The sequence below is a fragment of the Vicia villosa genome, linkage group LG2 (genome assembly GCF_029867415.1).
Source record: "Vicia villosa cultivar HV-30 ecotype Madison, WI linkage group LG2, Vvil1.0, whole genome shotgun sequence".
NCBI classification, from domain to species: Eukaryota; Viridiplantae; Streptophyta; class Magnoliopsida; order Fabales; family Fabaceae; genus Vicia; species Vicia villosa.
In genome coordinates, this window is record NC_081181.1 from 175,177,915 (window position 1) to 175,200,428 (window position 22,514).

At 32.2% G+C, this 22,514-nt stretch overlaps 2 protein-coding genes and 1 long non-coding RNA gene across 5 annotated transcripts; 1 reads left to right on the forward strand and 2 right to left on the reverse strand.

Moving 5' to 3' along the window:
- Positions 1 to 1,594: 1,594 nt before the first annotated feature.
- On the reverse strand, positions 1,595 to 5,841 carry LOC131647489 (abscisic acid 8'-hydroxylase 3-like). The gene is made up of 9 exons (XM_058917373.1): positions 5,618 to 5,841; positions 4,552 to 4,870; positions 4,107 to 4,259; positions 3,199 to 3,462; positions 2,880 to 2,966; positions 2,716 to 2,794; positions 2,347 to 2,453; positions 1,924 to 2,042; positions 1,595 to 1,836 (listed from the first exon to the last, which is right to left on the reverse strand). The coding sequence occupies exons 1-9, from the start codon at positions 5,824 to 5,826 to the stop codon at positions 1,746 to 1,748; spliced, it is 1,428 nt and encodes a 475-aa protein (XP_058773356.1). The 5' UTR covers positions 5,827 to 5,841; the 3' UTR covers positions 1,595 to 1,745.
- Positions 5,842 to 7,478: 1,637 nt separating this feature from the next.
- On the reverse strand, positions 7,479 to 12,366 carry LOC131653041 (transcription factor VIP1-like). Of its 2 annotated transcripts, XM_058923075.1 has the most exons (5): positions 11,716 to 12,366; positions 10,821 to 10,953; positions 8,587 to 8,671; positions 7,894 to 8,157; positions 7,479 to 7,722 (listed from the first exon to the last, which is right to left on the reverse strand). In XM_058923075.1, the coding sequence occupies exons 1-4, from the start codon at positions 12,198 to 12,200 to the stop codon at positions 7,913 to 7,915; spliced, it is 948 nt and encodes a 315-aa protein (XP_058779058.1). In that variant the 5' UTR covers positions 12,201 to 12,366; the 3' UTR covers positions 7,479 to 7,722; positions 7,894 to 7,912. The 2 variants fall into 2 exon arrangements, with proteins under 2 accessions (XP_058779058.1, XP_058779057.1); XM_058923074.1 differs by having other exon boundaries at positions 7,552 to 8,157.
- A 7,464-nt stretch (positions 12,367 to 19,830) lies between these two features.
- Positions 19,831 to 21,622, forward strand: LOC131647490 (uncharacterized). 2 transcript variants are annotated; one of them, XR_009297844.1, is made up of 4 exons: positions 19,831 to 20,112; positions 20,245 to 20,365; positions 20,601 to 20,638; positions 21,213 to 21,622. It is a non-coding gene; the product is annotated as an uncharacterized LOC131647490 (long non-coding RNA). The 2 variants fall into 2 exon arrangements; XR_009297845.1 differs by having other exon boundaries at positions 21,383 to 21,442.
- The last annotated feature ends 892 nt before the right edge of the window (positions 21,623 to 22,514 follow it).

A 22,514-nucleotide genomic window follows, 5' to 3' on the forward strand; every position in this document is an offset into this window, starting at 1 on the left:
AAAATATACTTGTCCATCCCAAACATGTCGAGCGACATGATTAGAGTAATAGATCAATAGGGATGAGTCAGAGGGCCCTTGATATGACTAGCAATTCCGGGCCCAAAAGAGAGAGAGAAAATCCATTTTACTAAAAAACTTCTACACCTATTAGCAGGTGTACTTAGTAGTATTTTTAATAACGCTAGTTTTGCATTTTCATTCAAGCCCATGGCCCATTATCTTGGGTTAAAAAAATCTAACAATTTAATGTACTGAATTATTTATGTTAAGGGTAATGAAAATGAGATTGTTGTTTTATGTTTCCTCTTCTTATGCAACCATAGATGTAAAGCTAGCTTAGTATAATCTATCAGCCCTTCTGGATACACCTGATTAACCTGCACGGGTTCTGGAACATGAACCTCATCGGATTTCGGAACATGAATCTCCTCGGGTGCCTCCTCATTATCTCTGGATGAAGACGCACGTGACAGGCGAATCCTCGTAGCAGAAATGGATGTTCCTTCCACTTCCTCCCGCGGTACCCAACTGCATCCTCGAACCCAGTTCAGCTCTCTCACGGCATGCGAAAGCCGTTTGGCTTGGCCTGCCAAGTCTCTATATGTTTTAGTTCTAAATCATTTTTCTGGAAAAAAATATAATCACTACTCAAAGAGAACGAATCAGAACATGTTTGAAAAATTTTTAAAAAAAAACAACTCAGTCTTTTTTGAAAATGCACTTCTGAAAAACCTGTGACAGCCATTTTTGAAGCTTCAACCTCAATCACCCAAAAATGTAATTTTTACAGCAAACGTTCACATTTTATAAGTTATACTTCAACTTGTTGACTTTAAATGATTCTAAACAGCTTATTATACACATGCAAAGTAGAAAAAAGAATTTTGAGAAACTTACTCAAATTTATAGCTTTGAGAGTTGTTTAAATGTGTTGATATTAAGAGTTGAAATGAGTTGCAATCTTTTGAAATGAGTAGAAATTAGTTGATGTGAGTTTTGAAAGTAGAGATTTTGAGGGTTTTGGGTGTTTGAGTGTTTGAGTTTGAAAACAAAAGAGAATGAGGGGTTGTTGTCGTGAATTTCTCAAAACTTAATAAAAATGTGTTTCGGAGATGCATCTCCGAAAACACCTCTAAAAAATTAAAATGTGGTGCGTTCGGATATACATCTTCGAATTCAGAAAGTAAATCAGAAATTTTGCCAGAAATCCCTAAGAAAGTTAAGGGGGTTAAAAAGAAATTTTCATTTGATATCCATATACCATTTGGCTTGCTTGATTATGTGGATTTCATTTCTCTTTCTTCTAATTATGGGTTGAGCAAAATGAGATATTTTTGTTATCAAATTTGATGTATTAATCGCGGGACTTTTGGGACCAACGAATATCCTCTTGAAAGAGATGTGGTTGTACCACCTTTGCAATTGTTGTTCAAGTTGGAACTGAGAGAAAGTTTGAAAAAAATATTGTTTTTAATTAGATCGAATTTGATTTGGTTCAAATTTAAAATTAGTATTACATTCAATTATTTGATTAATTTAAGAGATATACAGTTCTAAATAATATCCTTTAAAAAAAAGCTACACAAAAACATGTTATTTTTTTTATATATAGATATATTGAATAAGCTAATACATTTATTTATTGAGGATTTAAAGCATAATTTGGTTCTTTATTTCTTCATAGCTAGTAGAAATAGTTTTATATAGTGACTTTTCTCTGTGATTTTCCTTGAGGAATAGTTTTATAGTGACTCAACTATAATTGGATACTTATTCTTTGGCATCCTCACAAGTGTTGGTTGGACAGAATCATCTTTCTCCAGAGCTCTCCATCTGTAACATCAAATTTTCATTATACACTATGGAAAATTTAGTTCAAACATGCCATTAAAAATAAATACAAAAATCATCATAACTTACTTGTATCTAGTGACAAGGTGATGAATGAAGACACAAATTTCAACCTTAGCAAGATTCATTCCTGGACACATTCGTGGTCCATTGCCAAATCCAAGAAAGCTGAATGGCCTCAAGTGTTCCTACATAATTTCATTCATAGTATCAAATTTTGCTTTCATTAAAACAAATATGCAAAGAAGCACAAACACTGATCAAACCAGACACACGACCCTGACTGGCAGGTCGAAGACATGATATAATTTAAAAAATGAATAAATTGAACGTAATAATAACTTGATAGTAATTTGAAAAATAAATAAATTGAACGTAATAAAAAATGTCAGTATTGTGTTGATGTCGATATCTAACACTAACATGGACACATACACATACACGCACACGCACGCATTTTGTTGGTACTACATAAATATCAAAGAAACTTACATCAAATCTAGATGGATCAAACTTGTAAGGATCTGGAAAAACTTTAGGGTCATGATGTATTGAAACAACATCCAGGTTCAAAGACCATCCTTTCTTTACTTTGAATCCTGCATAATACAAATGTTAATTAATCATCTGTTAACTAATAAGCACATACGATTCGGACTCCAAACACAATACTAACACATCGACGCCGATAATAATTTAAAAAAGTTAATAAATTAAACATAATCACAAGTGTCATGTCGGCGTTGGTGTTGGACACTTACACAAACACAATCGTGCCTTTTATTAGAGGTAACTGTGCCACAGAGTTCGGATAATCTTAAAATAAATGCTAATCTATAACTAACAGTATTTTTTTGTTACCATCAATTTCAAAATCTTGAGATGCTTTTCTTGAAAACCAAGGTAGTATTGTGGCTCTTCTGAGTGTTTCACTAATCACCTGAAAAAATCAAATGATCAATAATCTTATTGATATGTGAAAATTTTGAAGTTACTTAAAAACAAAAAGTTAATTTTGTTCTCACTTTCGCTGTGTAAGGCATGTTATTAACTTCTAACCATGTGAGATCTGTTCCACTTTTTCTGTTTGCAATAATTTCTCTATGTTCCTCCTGCAAAAACATAAAGTACATGTTTAGATAAACAATTTAATTAAGTGCTTATAGCATAAGCACTTATTATATAAGTGCTTACATACAAATTAAACTCAAACTGTTTTTATATAAACTATAAATTACTTTCATATAAGTGGTTTATAAAATCTAACTTCAATAAGAAAAAAAATAGCATATAAACATGTCATAAGCTGTTTTGATCCGTTAGTCAATCCAAACAAGTCCTTACTCTAAGTTGTTCTAGAACATTTGGATTTTCTTCAAGAAATTTGATAAGCCATGTAAGAGCAGCAGTTGTGGTATCATGTCCTGCAACAAGCAGAGTTAATACATTGTCTTTTAATTGCTTATCAGTAAGTTTATTTTCATCTTGTGCATCTGATTTTCTGCTATGTTTCATAATCAAGGACTCTAAGAAATCTTGTTGGAAATCTTGGCCGTTTCTCCTCCGCGAAATTACGGAATCCAACATTTCGTACATCCTATCGCGCGCCTGCACACGATTCATAAAAAAAAAAAAATTAAACTTTAGCAATCTTCATAGCTAGAAATACGAAGAAAAAAAGTTACTATACTATGTAGCACTAGCACCGATGCATGAAAATGTCGGACACATGTTCGTGTTAGACACATGTTGTTCTTGAATACGTGTTTGGTGTCCTGCACATAGTGTCTGGTGTATCGCACTATACTATATGTTCGACACATTGCTAGAAATACAAAAAAATAAATAAATACTATACTACGCATGAAAATGTCTGACATATGTTCGTGTTCGACACATGTTATTCTTAAATATGTGTTTGGTGTTCGACATACAGAGCGTCTGGTGTCTGGCCCTATACTATATTATGTTCGACACATTGCTAGAAATACAAAAAAGAAATTCTATACTATGTAGCATCGGCGCATGAAAATGTCGGACACATGTTCGTGTTCAGCACATGTTATTCTTAAATACGTGTTTGTTGTCCGACACATAGAGTGTCTGACACTTATGACTTTTTTGGTGTCTGTGTATGTGTCGGTGTCTCAGAAATTGTATCCATAAGAAAAAAAAATACAAGTTTATCTCTATGAATGAGAAAATATATCGGATTAGTGTTAATTCTTAGTCAATTTGAATTACTTTGTTACCTTGATACCGCGATAAAAAGCTGTCCCAGGAAGTTTAAAAGGCAATGAAGAAAATGAGGAAGAAATGATCTTGAAATTTGACCTAAACTTTTCTTGTTCCTCTCCGGTAGGCTCTAAGCTCATGATCATGTGTCCAATCACTTTCAATGTAAACTACAATGTTTCAAAAAACTTACTTAGGATGCAATAAAATGTAAAGTTAAAGTATACCATGTTTGATACTCGTATCGAACCAAGATTCCATTCAGTGAGCAATTTGACGAATTCACAAAGTTAATACATTTAAGATCGTTAGATCAATATCAGACAGTTCAAATTTAAAACTTCAAATAATGAATGTCTAATCTTGATCAAACGGCCACGAACGTAATAACTTTACGAATGCGTCAAATTTCAATTGTAGTCAATCGCAATCCGATTTCTTTAATATCTTGTTGTACTTAACTGTAGAAGCTTCTTCAAGAACATGAACCTTCTTTCCTTCCCATTGATCTAATGTAACCATTGCTTGAGCATTAATAAAATGGAAATATTTTTTCAAACCATCTAATGATAGAGGCTCAGCAATTAGTCTTCTAAGCCTTTTGTGTGCTTCACCAGTGGTTTGAAGCAAGCTAGTGGGGCCAAGAACTTGTTGGCCGGTGTAAAATAAGTTCAAACTCACAATCCCATCTTTTCCAGTTAATAGTATCTTGCTTGCTTCTCTCCCAGTCATGAAGACTATGAATCTCCCTAAGACAAAGCTCTTGAAAACTGTTCCATATCTAGAAGAAAATAAGTAAAATCATAATGAAGGAAATCTTTAGCACTTACATATATTAATGTAGACTAAAACTTTTTTTTTATCGTTCTGTTAATACAATTCAGTTGATAACGATTAACGATTAGTAAGGCTCGAAAAACGGACCGACCCACTTGACATGTTTATTTAGCTCATCATTATTTATGGTCAGAGTCAAGGTTTTTCCTCCGCCACCTCTATATTGCCTGCCCACCCTTATCTGTTCCTTTTTTGATGGGTTTTAGCGGATGCGGACCTAAACGAAACAAACATGACTTTTTACTACTTTTTGATTTATTGGGTGGCAGGACCCGTCCATCCCTACCCCGTTTTTTGGCGGGCGAAAGCAAAGTTTCCAAACTTTCCTATCTACTTTTCCCGCCCGCTCCACCCCATTTTGTTTGGCAAGATGAGTTTAAGTAGTGCGAAGATGTTTGTTTTTCACCCCTAAATGTAAGGACATTGATATGCAAAAGTAAGAGTTCAAACTCGACATTCTACATTTCTCCATAATTAAAATGTGAGACTTAACATTTATTGTTAAAGCTACTCAATATCATTTTTTTTAATTTATTATCGATGTTGATATGTCTGTTTAGAATTTGTAAACACTTGCGTCTGTGTTTGATAGGTGACTCTTTTTACTAGATAATAAATTTGAACTATTTGTGAGTGCACAAAAACATATTAAATCTTTATACAAAGTTGTAAGTTTTGATGTTTTCATTACCTCTTTTGTCTCTTGCTCATGAAGCTAAAGATTCCAGAAGGACTTGAAAAATCAGAAATGAATGAGAAACTCTCACCAACAATAGGCCACCCTAGATTTCCAGGTATACCTTCCATTTCTTTAGGAGAACGAGTCTTATACATCATCCACAGAATTGGTAACACTACCAATGAAAGGATCAAAGAAACTAACATAATAACCAACTCCATTAATATGCACTAATACTTGATTAAGTAAATGCTTGTTATAAATTTGAACACCTTATGCTTAAAACATATGTTAGAAATTGAAGATTGTGTTCATGACAAAGTAATGCATATTTATATAAATATTTTAAGATACTGCAGGCCAATGTTTTTTACTGTATAAAGGAATTTACATGCGTTCGATAATTTTGAGGTGGTAATTATTAAAGAATTTTTGGGTAGATTAATGTTACAACTTCTATGTTCATGTTATTATCTTCATATGAGTACCCCATGTTGTTGACATAAGTTAGTTTGTATGTATATGCATGTAATTTATGAAATGATAATTTTGAAAATAAAGAGATTCTATTTGCCGTCCTTGGGTATCCCAAGTCTTGTTTCAAATACATAAAAATTTGTTTGTATTATACTAATAAAAGGATAAGGATGAGTTTGACTTGTCTTCTCCAAATTTAGGATTCCTTGGACAAAACTAGGTTGGGAAACCAATGTCATGCTTCAAATGCATAAAACCTACATGTCATTGTCAAATTATTTTTTAATGGTAAAAATATATTTAGTTCAAAAGTTCAAGAATTAGGTTTGTTCTTAACGTTTTTTATGTCTAACAAGCACCTTCACGGAATAATGAGTGACTAGATAGAATTACATTAGGGGTCGAACACTTAATTTCACTCTTATAAATATCACTCTTTGTTGGATTTGATCGAACGATTCCTCACATTTCATATCATGTTATATGAGACGGTTCTAACCGTTTGCTATATATAAGTTTTACTACAAACCACTTCTCAATCACTTCACTGATTTGAACAGTAACACTAACCTTGCAAACCTTGCAGGTTCAACATACTTTGCCTTAACCTCACAAGTTCAACATACTCTATCTTGCATGGAGTTCTCGCACTCATGTTGAAAAAACTCATTTCTATATACTTCCTTTCACTCGTCGAAAATGAATCTACGGCAGTCGACAAAAGCCGTATTCACGTAGTAGAAATGTAATTAGTTGTTATATCTATCATCGTGCAAATAATCTTAATCCATCAACTTTAGATTCTCTCATTCATTTTTTTTTCTTCTTCCCTCTCCATCCTATCTATCTCTTAATTTCATTCTCTCTCTTGATTATATTTTACTTTTAATAATAAGAGATAGAGAAGATGAAGAGAAAAAAAAATGAAGGAGAAAATCCAAATCTTAATCCATCACTCGTCCCACCATGAAACATTATTATTGTAATAAAAGATTATAATGAGTTAAAAGTATATACTCGTTTGCTATTTTTAAAATGTGAGCATATTAACCATAAAACATACTATTTGATTTGTGAAGCGGTGAGAGGATAGCTCAACTAATTTGAGTGTTCCACGATTCAAAATTTGACACCAACATTTCCTTGTACTTTTGATTCCAAAATTTATAACTTTAAAAAATTGTTCAATGATGTGTTTCTAAACAAATTAATCATATTAAACTCTATCTTAATTAAAATAATGTATTTAACAAGTACTAGCTAAAGTTTGAACCTTGAATTTCAACCAAACTTCCACCCTAACCAAACCTATTTAACCCTTATTTTATTAAAAACACCAGTCAATAATGCATGTTACATATTTTATTTCCATAAATAAATAATATTTCAATGAAAATCATGAAACCAATTTTAATATTCTCATAGCATTAAACAATTCCTTCACCTCATTGTTACCAAATTGTTGCAAATTCATTGGACCCCAAATGCATAGAAAGAAGATGGCTTCAACTTCAAACATTTACAACATGTTATGTGGTTCCATAACCACCATCTATCATCAACTAGTTCTTTAAATCTTTATGTTAACTATGTTTCCTCCGAAGAACTGTAACACAAATCTCAAAGGATGTGCTTCTAACCTATAGAATAACAGAAAGTAAATTATAGAATATAAATAACTGTAGAAGATATATAAAAACACAGGACTAAAGACAATGATACCCTTCACAAGATACATATGTAATAATACATACATATATACACAACATGATATACTCGTGAAGAACATATTATGTAAGCAAATCATTTACTTTGATGCTAGTATGTAAGCTACTTCTGTTGATTGAAGTCCATGAAGTTAGATCGTCCAAGACCATTGAAAGGTTGATCGGAACGAGAAGGCGGCATGCCAGATCGTGCCTGCTGGGGTTGAGGATTACTCATATCTTGCATGGTTAATTGTGTAGAAAATTGGGAGAACATCCCATTATAAGAAGGATTGCCAGTGACGGCAATCAAATGATTCTTCTGCGCCCTAAGGCGTTGCAGTTCTTTCTTCAATGCTTCGTTGAGATCTGCAATCACAAAGTGTAGCCATGATCATATTTAAGTGGTAAAACTTAATAACAAAGTGATACTTTTTTGGAATTCAAACAACTTTTTGGTTTAAATGCATACTTGGTCCTTCTAGTTTGCTTCATTCACAATTTCAATTCCTCTTTCTTTAAATCAACGATTTTAGTCGTGTTTTTAAAACCAAGGATGAAAATTGTGGATTCAAAAAATGAGAGAACCAAAATTGTAATTAAGACAAAATAAGGAGAGCAAAACTGCATTTAAAGTTTTAAACAACATTCTTATGCATAGTTTAGGAAAGCATAAAATTGGCATTAATGAAAGATTATACATGAGATGCTTGTTTAGTTCAACTCAATGTGATGTGATAAAGGTGGAAGCACAATCCCCTTTTTCATGTATCAATAAATATGAAATGATACACATACCTTCTCTAAGCTGTGCTTGCTGTTCGAAAGCCTCTAACTTCATCTTGAGCTCCTTATTCTGAGCACTCAAATCAGTGGTGTCTCTCTGCATCATGAAAAGGCACCAATTATGTTATGAATCTGTAATCCAACACTCCAAGAGGGACCATGTTGGTTGGATGCCTAGATAATTACTACTTCTATACTAAAAAACAATGTCTCAAATACATTGTAATATGTATATTGTTTTCCTTTAGTGCCAATCAAACCCAATTTCAACCAAGTGATCGGGCTCAAGTGGTTGGTTAGTAAGCTCCACTTAAGGACGGATCATTCGGAAGAACCCAAGTTTGAATCTCGCGTGAAATAGTTTTTGGCTAGAGTTTACTTACCTCTCAGCCAAACTCCAGATTACCAGGGATCCCTTTCCCTGGGAACCGGAGGGTTAACGCGGGAAAAAAAAAACTCTCCAAATATCGAGGAAGAAAATTCTCTAACATAGTCAATAGTCAAACAAATCAAAGGAGCTAAAGAAAATTAGTACTACTATTGTTGTTTTTTATGAAATATTTCTTATAATAGCCTTAACTATTTATCATCTCATTTTACTTATTTCTCTCTGTGTGTAATCATACTTGAGGGTATTATTGACAACAGTTAATATTGCATTGGAAAATACAAATAAATAGGAATAAAATTATTGTACAAATGCAACAGTTAAAAGGACCAGAGAAAGTACACTCAAAGAACCTTGCCATCTTCACTCATCACAACCTTGGCATACGAAATAGATGAGACTGAAATCTTGTCTATATTATATGTAAGATCTGAAGTGAAAACCAATAAAAGCTAGGGTTTTTCAAACCCAACTCTAATATCCTACTATGATTTGGGTTGGACTTAACTCAAACTTACAAAACTGGCTTGTAAGGTGAGTATAGCCCTCAGTAATAAACTTGTGTTCAGGCCTTGTCTCATCCAAAATGACACTCTTAGAGAAATGAATATATGAACTCAACCAAAAAACCTAGTTCCTGTCAAACACATTAAGAAGCACGCACTAGTAAATCTTGCATATGTCATTGTAAAGCCAGATGCACATAAATACTAACAACAAGATGCTGTAATTAATTTATGGACTAAACTTTCATAAGCATGATCGCATAGCAAAATCAAGGAATTGAAGATTGTATGGGCTTAAACAAAACCTTCCTCTTTTATTTCTTGCCTAGGATCATCTAGGTGAAACTTTAAGGAAATACAAGCACAAATTTGGCAAAACTCACAAAAGAATAGTTCATAATGAAATAATTTTGAAAATGTACAAAGTAGGAAATATTCTTAATGACACTGGTTGTGAATCGTGATTAGTGAACTAAACAACAACATTTGAAGACATGGGATAATGAAGTCATAATCAAAATTAAATCTATAACTTGTTTCAGATATAGCAGTCACAGGTTTAAAATCAGAACTCAGAATGCTTAATCAGTGGAAATTTGATCAAAAGCCAAGCCCCATCTCATAGAACACAAGTATTTTTCTTTAACAAAAGATACAAAATAAACAGCTTGGTTTACTTTAGATGGGATTTACAAATAGACATCAAGCAATGGTGTATTTAAGTTCAAAACTCTGGTTATTTGTCCAGCAGCATAACTCAATTTACTAACACATACAGAATTGCCACGCTAGTTTTAGACCATGCAAGTTATCAAATCAAGGGGGCATGCATAGACTCGGGACCCATCCTGTGGCCAAAATTTGTTTTGTGTTCTATAATATATGTTTTTAGGCTAAAGTAACCTATTTATATACCAAATCTATACTATTTTAATTTGTTTTGGGTCGCCACAGGTCTACACCTGCACATACATTAGTAATCTGTATGTTACCGCATATATGTATACATACATACCCACCTACAGTACGTACGTACATACATACATGTATATATGTATTCCTATTATTTAATCATTGAGAAACTGATTTCACCCCATTTTTCATTTCATGAAACATAAAATAATTACAATTTAAAAATCATGTTTTTTCTTTTTAAAAAAAGTCAATGGTAGGTTCAATAAACAGTTGTTGTGACCACACAACTCACAATCAAAGAGAAAATAAATCTACATCATTGTTAAAGGTGGAGGGCTCCAACAAACACCGACAAGAACAAGTAACCAACAAATTCAACGTATCAATTCATAAAAAGTTACAATTCAGAATTAAGAAATGAAAAGGAAAGAACATACCTGAAGGATGGTTAGTTGTGCAGAGAGGTTAGTTGCTTCAGTTTGAAGCGTTTGCACCTTCCTCTCCAGCTCACTTGTATATCGAGTTTTCCTCTCTTTTGATCGAGCAGCAGATTGCCTATTCGCAAGAATCCTGTAAAAACACACACAGACAATAGTTTAAGCAGTAAGCACCAAACCAAATTCCTATAATCCAAATAACATCTTCATCTTTTTTGGTTCATCATTAAAATAAATGTTGCATCATAAATTCGAAAGCATGTTATAATCAACAGAAACAACTAATTTAAAATCACCTAATACAAAATAAAACATATACAAATTAAAAATCAAATTATCATTAATATCAGATTCGCAAACAAAAACAACTGCTCATAATAGTCTTTGACCAGAAATTTAATTAACATCCCAAATTCAAACCCTGAACTTAGAACCAATCATAAACACAAATGCAATTTTCGTCTTGAATCTTCTGTTCCAAGTGAAAAGCAAGGTTTTAAAAAACAACCGTTACGGCAAAAACAGCCGCGACAAAACGGTATCAAAAGGTGTTGATACTAATACTTTGATACTGATACTGTAATTCAAAACACATCGCGACGACCACAATCAATATCATCACAACACATATACCGACTGAAATCGCAAAAGCCTTTACACTACCGAAGTTAAGTCAAAGTTTCACTAAAAATTGTTCCAACCACAAGGATATAGGAGCTCCGGTTGATTCAATCTTAACTCAAAACCTTATGTGAAGTTCATTAACCAGTTGAAATTCGAAACCAGCTACAAATACACTTGAATTACACACAATAGATTACTTAAATTTATTTTCTAACAAAATCAACTTCAAAGAGTATATATATAAAAAAAAGTGATGATGATGATGATAAACCTTTTAGCTCTCTTAGGATCAATAAGAGCAAGTTCAGCAAGCTTCTCCGGCGGCATAGATTTCTTCACACCATCAACCATCCCCACAGAATACTCGCCATCAAACGACGTCGCCGAAGAACCATCCATCGAATTACTATGCCTATGACGGTTCACCTTCCTCTCTTCAACTTTCTCCTCACCGCCTCCCGAAAACCCTAATCCATCAAAAAACTCAGAATCCACAGACAAGCTCCGGAGGTGACTAGACTTCCCGTTGGACTCATCCGAATCGACCGTCATCGGGACGGCGTCGGAGACAGGAGACGGAAGAGGGAGGTTGGAGATGTCGAAGTCGGAGGGGTCGAAGAGGAGAAGGTCGTCGAAGTTGGCGGCGAAACGGAAGGAAGTGTCGGAGTGGGAGCGACGGTGGTGGGAGCCACGCTCCGGCATGCGGTCTAGGTCGATTATTACCGGCGGTGATTTTCCGATGAACTTAGGGTCCATGGAATGGTTGAAATGGAAAGAAGAGGTTGCGTTGTGATTGTTGAAAGTTAGTGAAAAAAGTGGGAAAGAAAATGAAACTTGACTTTGGTTTATTACCTAAAGTTGAGGAAAGTGTGTAAACAGCATCATTAGTGTTGAGATTATGGTTTGATTGGTTGGATGTAAATGACGGCAATGGCCAATAAACTTGATGGCTACCTATTAAATTTTAATTAAATACTAGTATAATACTACAATCATTAAATATAAACACTAAGCTTATAATTCACTTTCATTATTATATAAAAATTATAGTTTTATATTATCATTTTTTATAAGAATATGATATAATTGTCCTTTGTATAAATAAGTAAGTGAGGAGTTTTGTAAGTTCTTTTAAGATGAGAATGTCTAGGTGTTATAGAGTTATATTTGGGTGATTAGGGTTTGAGTTGAGTTTGTTTTTATATATTGGAGAGGGCACTTGCTCTAACTTGGATAAGGTTTTTAATATGGTTGGTAAATATGAGAGACAATGGGTAACACCTCTTGTTTTGATGGAAATGCATGTAAAGGTGATGGAATCGAGTCATTGACATGTGCTTGTTACGGTCGGGTTTATAATCTTAATTTTTATGATAGTCTATAATCTTTTAAGCAAGAATTATAAAGGTGAAATATTTAAGATGTTAGTCTGCCAGCCCTCAAGCATGATTTTGGCAAGGGTGAAGTGTTTAAAAGTATTGTGTAAGAGTGATGTGTTTAAGGTCTTCATTTTGGTCCATCAACCTCTCGAGCATGAATTCCGTGGGTGTGATGTGTTTGACATATTTGGGAGATTAGTATAAGTCTTTATTTTGCATTTCGTTTTTCAACAAATGTTTCACTACTATAAAGTACACATTTTACAATGGTTGAAAGTTGAAACAAACATTTAATAATGGTTGATGGTCTGTAGTTAAGTAGGGTGTGGTAGTAAGTGAGCTACTTACCACCACGGGATATTGGTCATGGTAATAAATTGGAAAGCATGTTACATATCACCACGGTTGTAATAAACAACATAAGTGAAAAATTCAAAGGTCATTGGTTTGATACCCAACAACGTTATTTTTTACATTTTTTTAAACTGGATGGAGCGCTACATAGAATCACGGGTTCAAGAACCAACCGTTGTGAATGAAAGTCAAGCATCTAGGTTATAAAGTCAAAGCATATACAAGAATCTATTAAGAAGGACTCTAAGACACACTCCATTATCTCAAGACTCTGATTATTCAAGCTTGTGAAATCTCAAGCCCTATCACAACTAGACTCTGTAGTCTCTTTTTTAACTAGGCAATGAAGACAAGCTCTAATATCTAATCAAGCTTCATCATTCATTATACGAAGCCTCTGACTCAAGAAGATATCTTATGGATGAAGGAAAGAGTGGAAATAGTACAAAACCAACTATTTTCTCAAGTACGCTGCAAATTAGAAAAGTACTATACTATTCATCATCCTCTCCACAAGTTTTGCTCCACAACCATTATAACCATTAAAGAAAAGAATTCCAAGTTTACCCTTCAACGGATCTACTCTTCATCATCTATATATAAAGGTCTTGGATGTTTGGAAACACCAACGCTTTTGATAAAAATATAAGAATTAAGGAGAATTAAAAATAATCTGAAATAAAATCAGAGAAAGAAGAATATCAAGAACAACAAAAGAGAAACACTCTGAGCTTTATATTTCTTATCATTTAAGTGTAATCTTTTGATCTTCGTTTTGTGTAATCTGCTTACTATAGAAGCAATCTGTAAACACACAATCTTTGTTCTTAACCTTTGGTTAATTTTCTTGAGTGACTAAGTGTTAGTCAGATTACTCGAGAAGTCATTGAAAAATTAACTTTGAGTTGTAACTCCTTGAAAGAATAGGGTATATTCAGGATTCTCAAAAAGATAATGATTCGTTATGGTTGTAATCATCGTTGATTAGTGGATTAAGTCCTTATTAAGAATGTGAAATCACCTTGGCGGGTGGACTGGGCTAACCTACTTTAAGAGGAACCAGGATAAAAAATTTTGTGTTATTTTATCATTATTGTATGTGTGTTGTTTGTGTTTGGGTAAATTAAAAAGTATAATTCTAGAAACCGAATCCAACCCCCCCCCCCTTTTTCTTGTGTTTCATTGAACCTTCAATTGGTATTGGAGCCTGGTTCTAGTATTTATTGCTATATCAACCACATAACAATGTGAGATGAAGATCCAATTCTCGAAACACAATGGCAGGAGTTCCTCCACCTGTTGTAAATAAAGATAAAGATCACTACTCTGCTAAATCTCAAGTTTTTTATGGTGAAAAGTTTGATTGTTGGAATGATAGAATCGAAACTTTCTTCCTTGTCTATGATGCAGACTTGTGGGATATTGTAATAGATGGTTACACACATCCTACAAATGCAAATGGTAGAAAGCTTAAAAGAAGTGAGATAAGTTAGAAACAAAATAAAAACAACAAATATCATCACATGTCAAAAACCAATATGCTAAATGTTATCTCATACACCAAGTATAAAAAGATAACAAATAGATGAAACCAAGGAAACAAACAAACAAATAAAGGAAACCAAGGCTCTAGCCTTGATTCAAAATTATGAAGCATTCAAAATGGAGGAAGATGAAATGGTTAAGGATATCTTATCAAGATTTCAAACTCTTGTAGTTGGACTTAAGGTTCTTAATAAAGTCTACATAACTATAAATCACGTAAACAAAATCATCAGAAGCTTGCCCAAGAAATGGAGGCCAATGGTGACTGCACCGAAGGTGTCTAAAGATCTAAACAATACAACTCTAGAAGAAATGATAAGTTCTCTCATAAGTCATGATATAGAGCTTGAAGAAGATGAGCCTTGGAAGAAAGGAAAGTCATGGGCTTTGAAGTCCAAAGGAAATTATGAAAATCCTAGAGCTCTTCAAACTGAATAAGGAGAATTTGAAGAAGATTCTGATGAAGAGAACGAGGTGTCTCTGTTGACCAACAGAGTAAACCAACTCTGGACACAAAGACAAATGAAGTTCAGAGGAAACATAAGATCTGATGTAAGTTTTGAGTCAACCTCTGGGTAGAAGAAGTCTGGAGCTGAAAAAGAAGTTATCTACTATAAATGCAAAGAGTCTGGCCATTACAAGTATGAGTGTCCCAGACTCACTAAAGAAAAGCCACAGAAGAAGTTCTTCAAAGATAAGAAGAAGGTTCTAATGGTTACGTGGGATGACTCTTATTCTTCAGAAAGTGATTTTGAAGAAGAACGAGAAAATGTGGCGCTGATGGCAAGTGTAGAAGCATGTAACTCTGAATCAGAATTAGGTCCAGACACTGAAGAGGTATTCTCTCATTTAACTCGTTCTGAACTTGAAATTTCTTTAATTGAAATTCTTGAAAAGATTCAGAGACTTCAGAAAAGATACAAGAGTCAGAAACAGATTCATGTAGCTGACTTTGAAGTCCATAACGAGAAACTGAAAGAAATATCTAAACTAAAAGAAAAAAATTTCACTCTTGAAAACAAAAACTCTGCTTTAAAAAGAAAGAGTCCTAACCAACCACTTAACAAATGTTACGGGTACAAATATATACAACAATTATATGAACATAAAAGAAAACACACATATACACGTATGAACATGAACAAACACATATATACAAACATGAAACACATACAACTATTAACATACAAAAAGAGAAAGTTGGTGAATATTGGATACGCAAGTTGAAAAGTGAAGATTTGTAATTAAAGAGCTAATTCGAGTTCAACTTGTTTCACCAACTTTCACCAAACAAAAGTATACTTATGTGTAATTATAGACAAGTGGGACCAAATAATCCAAGTGCATGACCCAGTGTTGTTTTCTAAGCTAATCCTAATCTAATAATGAAGGTGATGAATTTGGGACCAAATAATCCTCAAACCCATAACCCTAAAATGTTACAATTGAAAGAATATAAAGAGAAATTTATGCAGGCTCGCTAAGCGAGCTGCACTTATTACAAAAAATATCTAGTACAGTAAAAGCAATCTCGCTTAGCGAGCTTAGGAAAACTCTGCATCTCTGTTTTTAGTTTAGGGAAGCGCGTTGGGAGTCCGCTTAGCGAGCTTCTGCATGATTCCCATTTTATTGTTCCGAAATATCGTAATGGAAGCCGTGCCTTCGGCACTTTATTCCTCGAGGCTCCGATATGCATAAATACCTATAAAACAAAGGAAAAACTATTAAACGGTACGTAAAATAAATGAAAACTCAAGTATACGAATATTTACACAAAATTTGGGATTTTATTACAAAAACCATAAGAATAAATCGATAAGTGCCACAATTATATACTCAAAATAACGATATTTTGGCACTTATCACCTATTTTCTCAATTTTTTGGAAAATCGAGGGACTATAACTATAAAGGATCTCGCTTTGAATCCCTATTCGTGCGTTTAATTTTTTTTTAACAATTTCTCACTTGGCGTCTTTCAATATTTCTTGCGTTTTCTTTGTTAAATAGTAATTCTTAAAATCTGTACTATATCAATAAACAAGAATATGCAATAATTGAAAACGAAATATTTCTTTCATAATAAAAAAATAGGACAACAGATAACTATTCCACATATTCAAACTTCTGACTCTATTAAACTTCAAAATTATCCCTATTAATTATCGCTAACAGAGAGAAAAGTTTATAATTGAGGAAAATAATTTGCTCCCGAGAGATGATTATCATTTCCTTTAAGAAATTAAAAAATGTAAAAGGAAGATTAACTCTAACTCTGTGGGTAAGGAAGTACAAGAGATGTTTGTCATCCCAAGTAACTGTTTCCAATTGTTTCTCTCTTGGACGAAGATTTGACACTAGAAGTTGAAACCAAACTTTTGTAATTTGGGGTAGAGTAGTAGGACTGGTGGGCTTATCTCTGTTGGCATAAATTAGGTGAATGTGGGTTAAGCAGACATTGTTGAATCTATAATGTTTAACATAACTACCTTCCTCTTCATAATTTATTGTTTGAGTAATAAGCGATGGAGTAATGGTGATAAGGGAGTCATTGACATAACAAACAAGGGTGATCTCTAGGATCCAACCTAACAAACAAACCAAACTGCATCAACAGTCTAGCTATATGCTCTCTATATTTTCTATAATTCCATCCTCTATGTATAATCTTCTCTTTTATGCTATTCACAACCTTATCTCTATTATTTGCATTGCCAAAGCAAGTATCATTGCGAAAAGTCCAGCGCTGATATAGAGTCTCAGCTGCAGCCATTTTGAGAATGTCCGCTTTGATACCTTTTCCTTTACAACTTCTAGTGAGCCACTCAACTTCCTGCTGCCAAACTAGGGGGTGCTCAATATTGATTCAATCTAAGATTTCTGCCCATATACTATTCATCACATTGCAACTATAGAACAAGTGGTCTATAGTTTCTAATTCTCTGCAAAAACAGCAATGACCATCAACAATAAAGCCAAAATTTACAAGTCTGTCTTTTGTCGCCAATCGCATATAGCAAGCCATCCAAAGGCACAACAAGGCTCTAGGCCTCGCTATGTTCCCATCAAAAAGGGAAATCCAGTTCACAGCATTATGCTCTTCCATTATTTCTTTCAAGAAAGTTCCTATTTTGAATTTATTTGTTCCTATAGCTTGCTGCCAGGAGCTTTGAGCAGCAGTAACATTAGCTCTTGCCTTTAGAATGCTCTTAACAATCCAAGAGTTTTGATGTGTAAATTTTTTTAAATAGGGTGTATTTATAATTAATTAAAAGTTAAAAAAAGAGTTGAACTACAACTTTAAATTATATTAATTGTTTATTCCAAGGAACTGTTGTGATGTACTCCAACGGTTGCCCAACCTGGCCAACTCCAATGATAGAAAAATTAAGGTTAATGTTGTCCACGCTGGAAAATCTGTGAAGAAACCTCCGCTGGAGGTACTTTAAGAAACTAAAACATTCATTTTCATTATTCCAAAGAAAAATCGGCCGACCATACTGATCCATGTCGATGATTTTGAAGGAATTGAAGACCTTCCAGAATCCTCTCATGCACGAGGATTATCCTACTAATGATCACATGAGATCTAAACTTCAAGTATATCTAACAACTCTCCGTGATGCACACTCACAAATATCAAGTTCTCTATTCCCTTTCTATTATATATAAAAAGAATCCAGGTATTCAGTTTCAAATTCAATTTCAATTAACTATTCTCCTTCATCTATATATATATATATATATATATATATATATATATATATATATATATATATATATATATATATATATATATATATATATATATATATATCATATTAAGTTAGAGCATTTTATAATGAGAGATGAGAGGAATAAATATCAATCATTGAATTCATCAAGAGAGAGAATGTGAATACATTAATGTGGCTATTAATTTCTCTCTCTTGATGAATCAAATGGTTGATATTTGTTCCTCTCATCTCTCATTATAAAATGCTATCACTTGATATGCTCCATATATATATATATATATATATATATATATATATATATATATATATATATATATATATATATATATATATATATATATATATATATATATTGAAATATTAATCTTGTAAGTAAGTTCCCTCACTATTTGCTTCATGCTTCACCAATATACAACATTAAATAAAATTATAAAATTATGTATATAATTCATTAAATAGAAATTCCTATCATAGTGGTCAAGTGCCACGTCGCTGGAATAGCTGGGATTATTTTTCTTTTTTCTTGCCAAGTTACTTATAATTAACATGCATAATTATAAAATTATCTCTATCCAAAATGTCAAAAATTATATTAAAGAAAGAGAAAACCCAACATATTTTTAAAGATACATAATTAAACTATATTAAGATCAATTTTAAATCACCATTCACTTTTGACTTCCAATACTCTCGGCTGAGGTATCATGGAGACAATTACTCTGCTACATAGTTTCATTTTCTATTTGATTCTTAATCATTTTAATGTTTCTATCTCAAACATCAAAACTCCACTCTCTTCAGTTCTTCAAAAAGTATATTTATTCATATCTACTTTTAATATAATAAAGTACAATACATATGAAATCCTATCATTAACCCTCTAATCATTCAATTTGAGGGTGATAATCGGGGACACAACGGTAATTGCATATACTTTAATAATTTAATTAAAAATATATATTCCTTAATCATTGCATTACTTTTCAATTGTCCAATTTCTTTTCCATAATTAATATTATTGTCATGCTTTTGTAGATAGTTGTGCAAATCTGCATGGAATACAGCAAATATTTTAACTTTATAATTATTATTACTTACCTAAATTTGACTGATTTAAATATTTTAATAGTAGATTCAACCATCATTAATTTTAGGACGGCTACTCTCGACTGTGTGTACTAACTATTTATATTCCCCATAATTAACTTCATTCCAAACAAACTAAATAAATAAAAACTCATATTTTCATTCCACACATCGACGAAAACCGAAGGTCCTTCTCTCTTTCTCTTCACTACTTTTCCCCTTTTATTTTCTTTCTCTCTCATTTTGCTTATTTTCTTTTTTTGATTCTTTCTTGCATGCACTTTATTATGAAAGATTGATTAATGCTTGCAAAGCCAAATTTTTCAGAACCCTAACCTTCTCTTCTCACAACAAAAAAGAATCCATTTCAAAATACCAATTATTTGTTTAATCAATATCAATATCAAGTTTAACAATTTACCAAAACCATAGCCAAAACCACTCACAAGATGCTCGAAACGATTAAATACTTGATCGGTTGGCCCGGTCTAAGAGGATTTGGATCCAAATCCACCGCCGAACAAGTTACCGAAACCCACGGCGAACTTTGTTCAATAACCGCCATCAGGTAAATTTTTTTTCAGATGTACTCTAATGCTCTCCGCAGACTCATATATTCTGCTTTTAGATTCTTGATTTGTTAAATTGTTATAATCTTTTTTATAGTGTTGTTGTCTTAATGATTTGATTTGTATTTCAGATGAAGGGCTGTGATGATTTGGAAACTTGATTGGGGATTTGAGTTTAGGAAACTGAATTTGGTTTTGGTTGATTGTGTCAGGGAACTTTGCTTCTTGCTTCCATTGTTGTTGGTCTGCTTAGTAATTTTCACTTTTTGAATAACTCACCCTCTATGATATTAAGTTCTACATTTTTAACTTTTGTTGAAATAGATTGCACTTTCTAAGGGACTGTTAATTTTGTTTTTGGCAGAAAAGAAGCTGAAAATGCTATAGTGCACATAAGTGATTAATTAATCAAATTTCATTGTATTGTTTATAAGTTCTCTCAAAAAGAAAAAATTGACCCTTTTTCTTTAATGAACTTTTTTTGCAGGTTATACTCACTCAACTCACTAATAATTATATTTAAAGGTTAGTTTATGATATAATATGCAGTGTTCTTATATTTTTGTTTGGATATATTTTTTATGTAATGAACATCATATCACTGATTTCTTTTGCACACCAGTAAGATAATTTCATTTTTCTGCGATTGATTTCACATCAGATCCTAATAACTTCATTTGTTTTTGATTTTCATTATGATGTTTTATGTTAATATTGTTGTTTATAGGTACTTCTTAATTGTTCATCCTTTTACATGTTTAAAATATTCCTATCTCATTGCGTTGATGCTTTTTTAGAACACAAGTATGTCTAATCTTTGCAAAAAAAATTAGTTTTCATGCAATTGGCATCACCTAAGATCTTATTACTTCATTTGTTTTCTGTTTTTCTATTTTGATGCTTTTTGTCTTCTTCATTGTTCATCCTTTTTCATGCTTGCAATATTACTATTTCATTGTTTTTGATGATATTGATATCTCATTCGTTACTTCTGTTTTTGGGTCATCTTAGTTTAAGATCTCAATAGCAAATTAGATAATACATGTTATGTCATCTTGGCTCTTTCACTCTCCTGTTTAATTATTCTTCTTTGTTGCAGGTATGAAGTTTTTGTCATCTTTAAATTGAAAGAGCATTGGGTGGTTGGTTCAATATATTATCAAGTGCATGTTACTTTAAAACAAGTATTCTTGATACTAATATATTAGCTTTACAATGGTGTCACTTTTATTATGTTTCTAATATCTTAATTTTGGTGAAATCTTATAGATCATTTGATTTCTTTCTTCCCGTCTCTCTTCAACTACCAGTAAAGGAGCTTCGAAATTCTTTAATGTCTCCAATAAATGTGTTTCAGATCAATGTACGAATACATGTTTTTAAAATACTCAAAACACACTATTATACTGTATTTATATATTTTAGATTGACCTCCTTATTTTGTGAACAAATAAGGTTGAATTTTATAGTTATATCATGTAAAGAAAAAAAGACATTATCAAGTTTAATGTTTTTTTACTTGATTTCAAATCCCACAAAAAGTTAACTGCAGTGCATTGGTTTTTATGTTGGTACCTAAATGATGTTATATTACCATTGTTACTGGAATAATTTTGATTGCTTCAAAACATAAAAATTGTGCAAAATATTGATTGATAATTCTATTTTACAAAGATACTAGTATGTTAAATCATTTGTTATTTTTTTGCTTCGTGACCATTTTGTTTATAAAATTTGTTTAGTATATAATTCAATAATAGTTTACTTTTTGCCTCAATTAAATTAATGTTTTTCAATAATTAAATTATAATAATATTTATCATAATTAATAATTAAATTACATTTATTGAAAAGAAAAAGAGTTAAAAGTGATTCGGATAAATAAGGGGAATATAGGAAACCTTATTTAAAGTATTCTTTACACTTAATATTCCATGCTGTATTTTGATTTAGTCTAACAAATATTTAAGTAAATAACATCCATAAGTATTACTACTAAGTAATAATCAAAAGTTGTATTTTTTTCTTCTTAGAATTTGTGAAATTTTAGTAAGTTATTATTACGATTTTATCCATTGGTGGGTAATAATAGACAAGAGCAATTGTTTGAATTTCCATTATAGTTATAAATGTGTAATTTAATATTCTAATTATGCTAATAAAACAGTTATTTTAATATACTTTATAGTCATATTTTGATAATTACTGTGAAAATAAATTATTTAATGTGTATTAAATAAAATGAGATTTCCCAATAATGTTTTACACCATTCCAAAAGCGCATGTATTATTGGTATTCATATTTATCTTATCTCCTTAAAAATAAAAATATTTAATCATTCTTTTTGTAGTGTTGGAACCTCAAAATATCACATTCATTCTCAAATTTGTGCTCAATGAA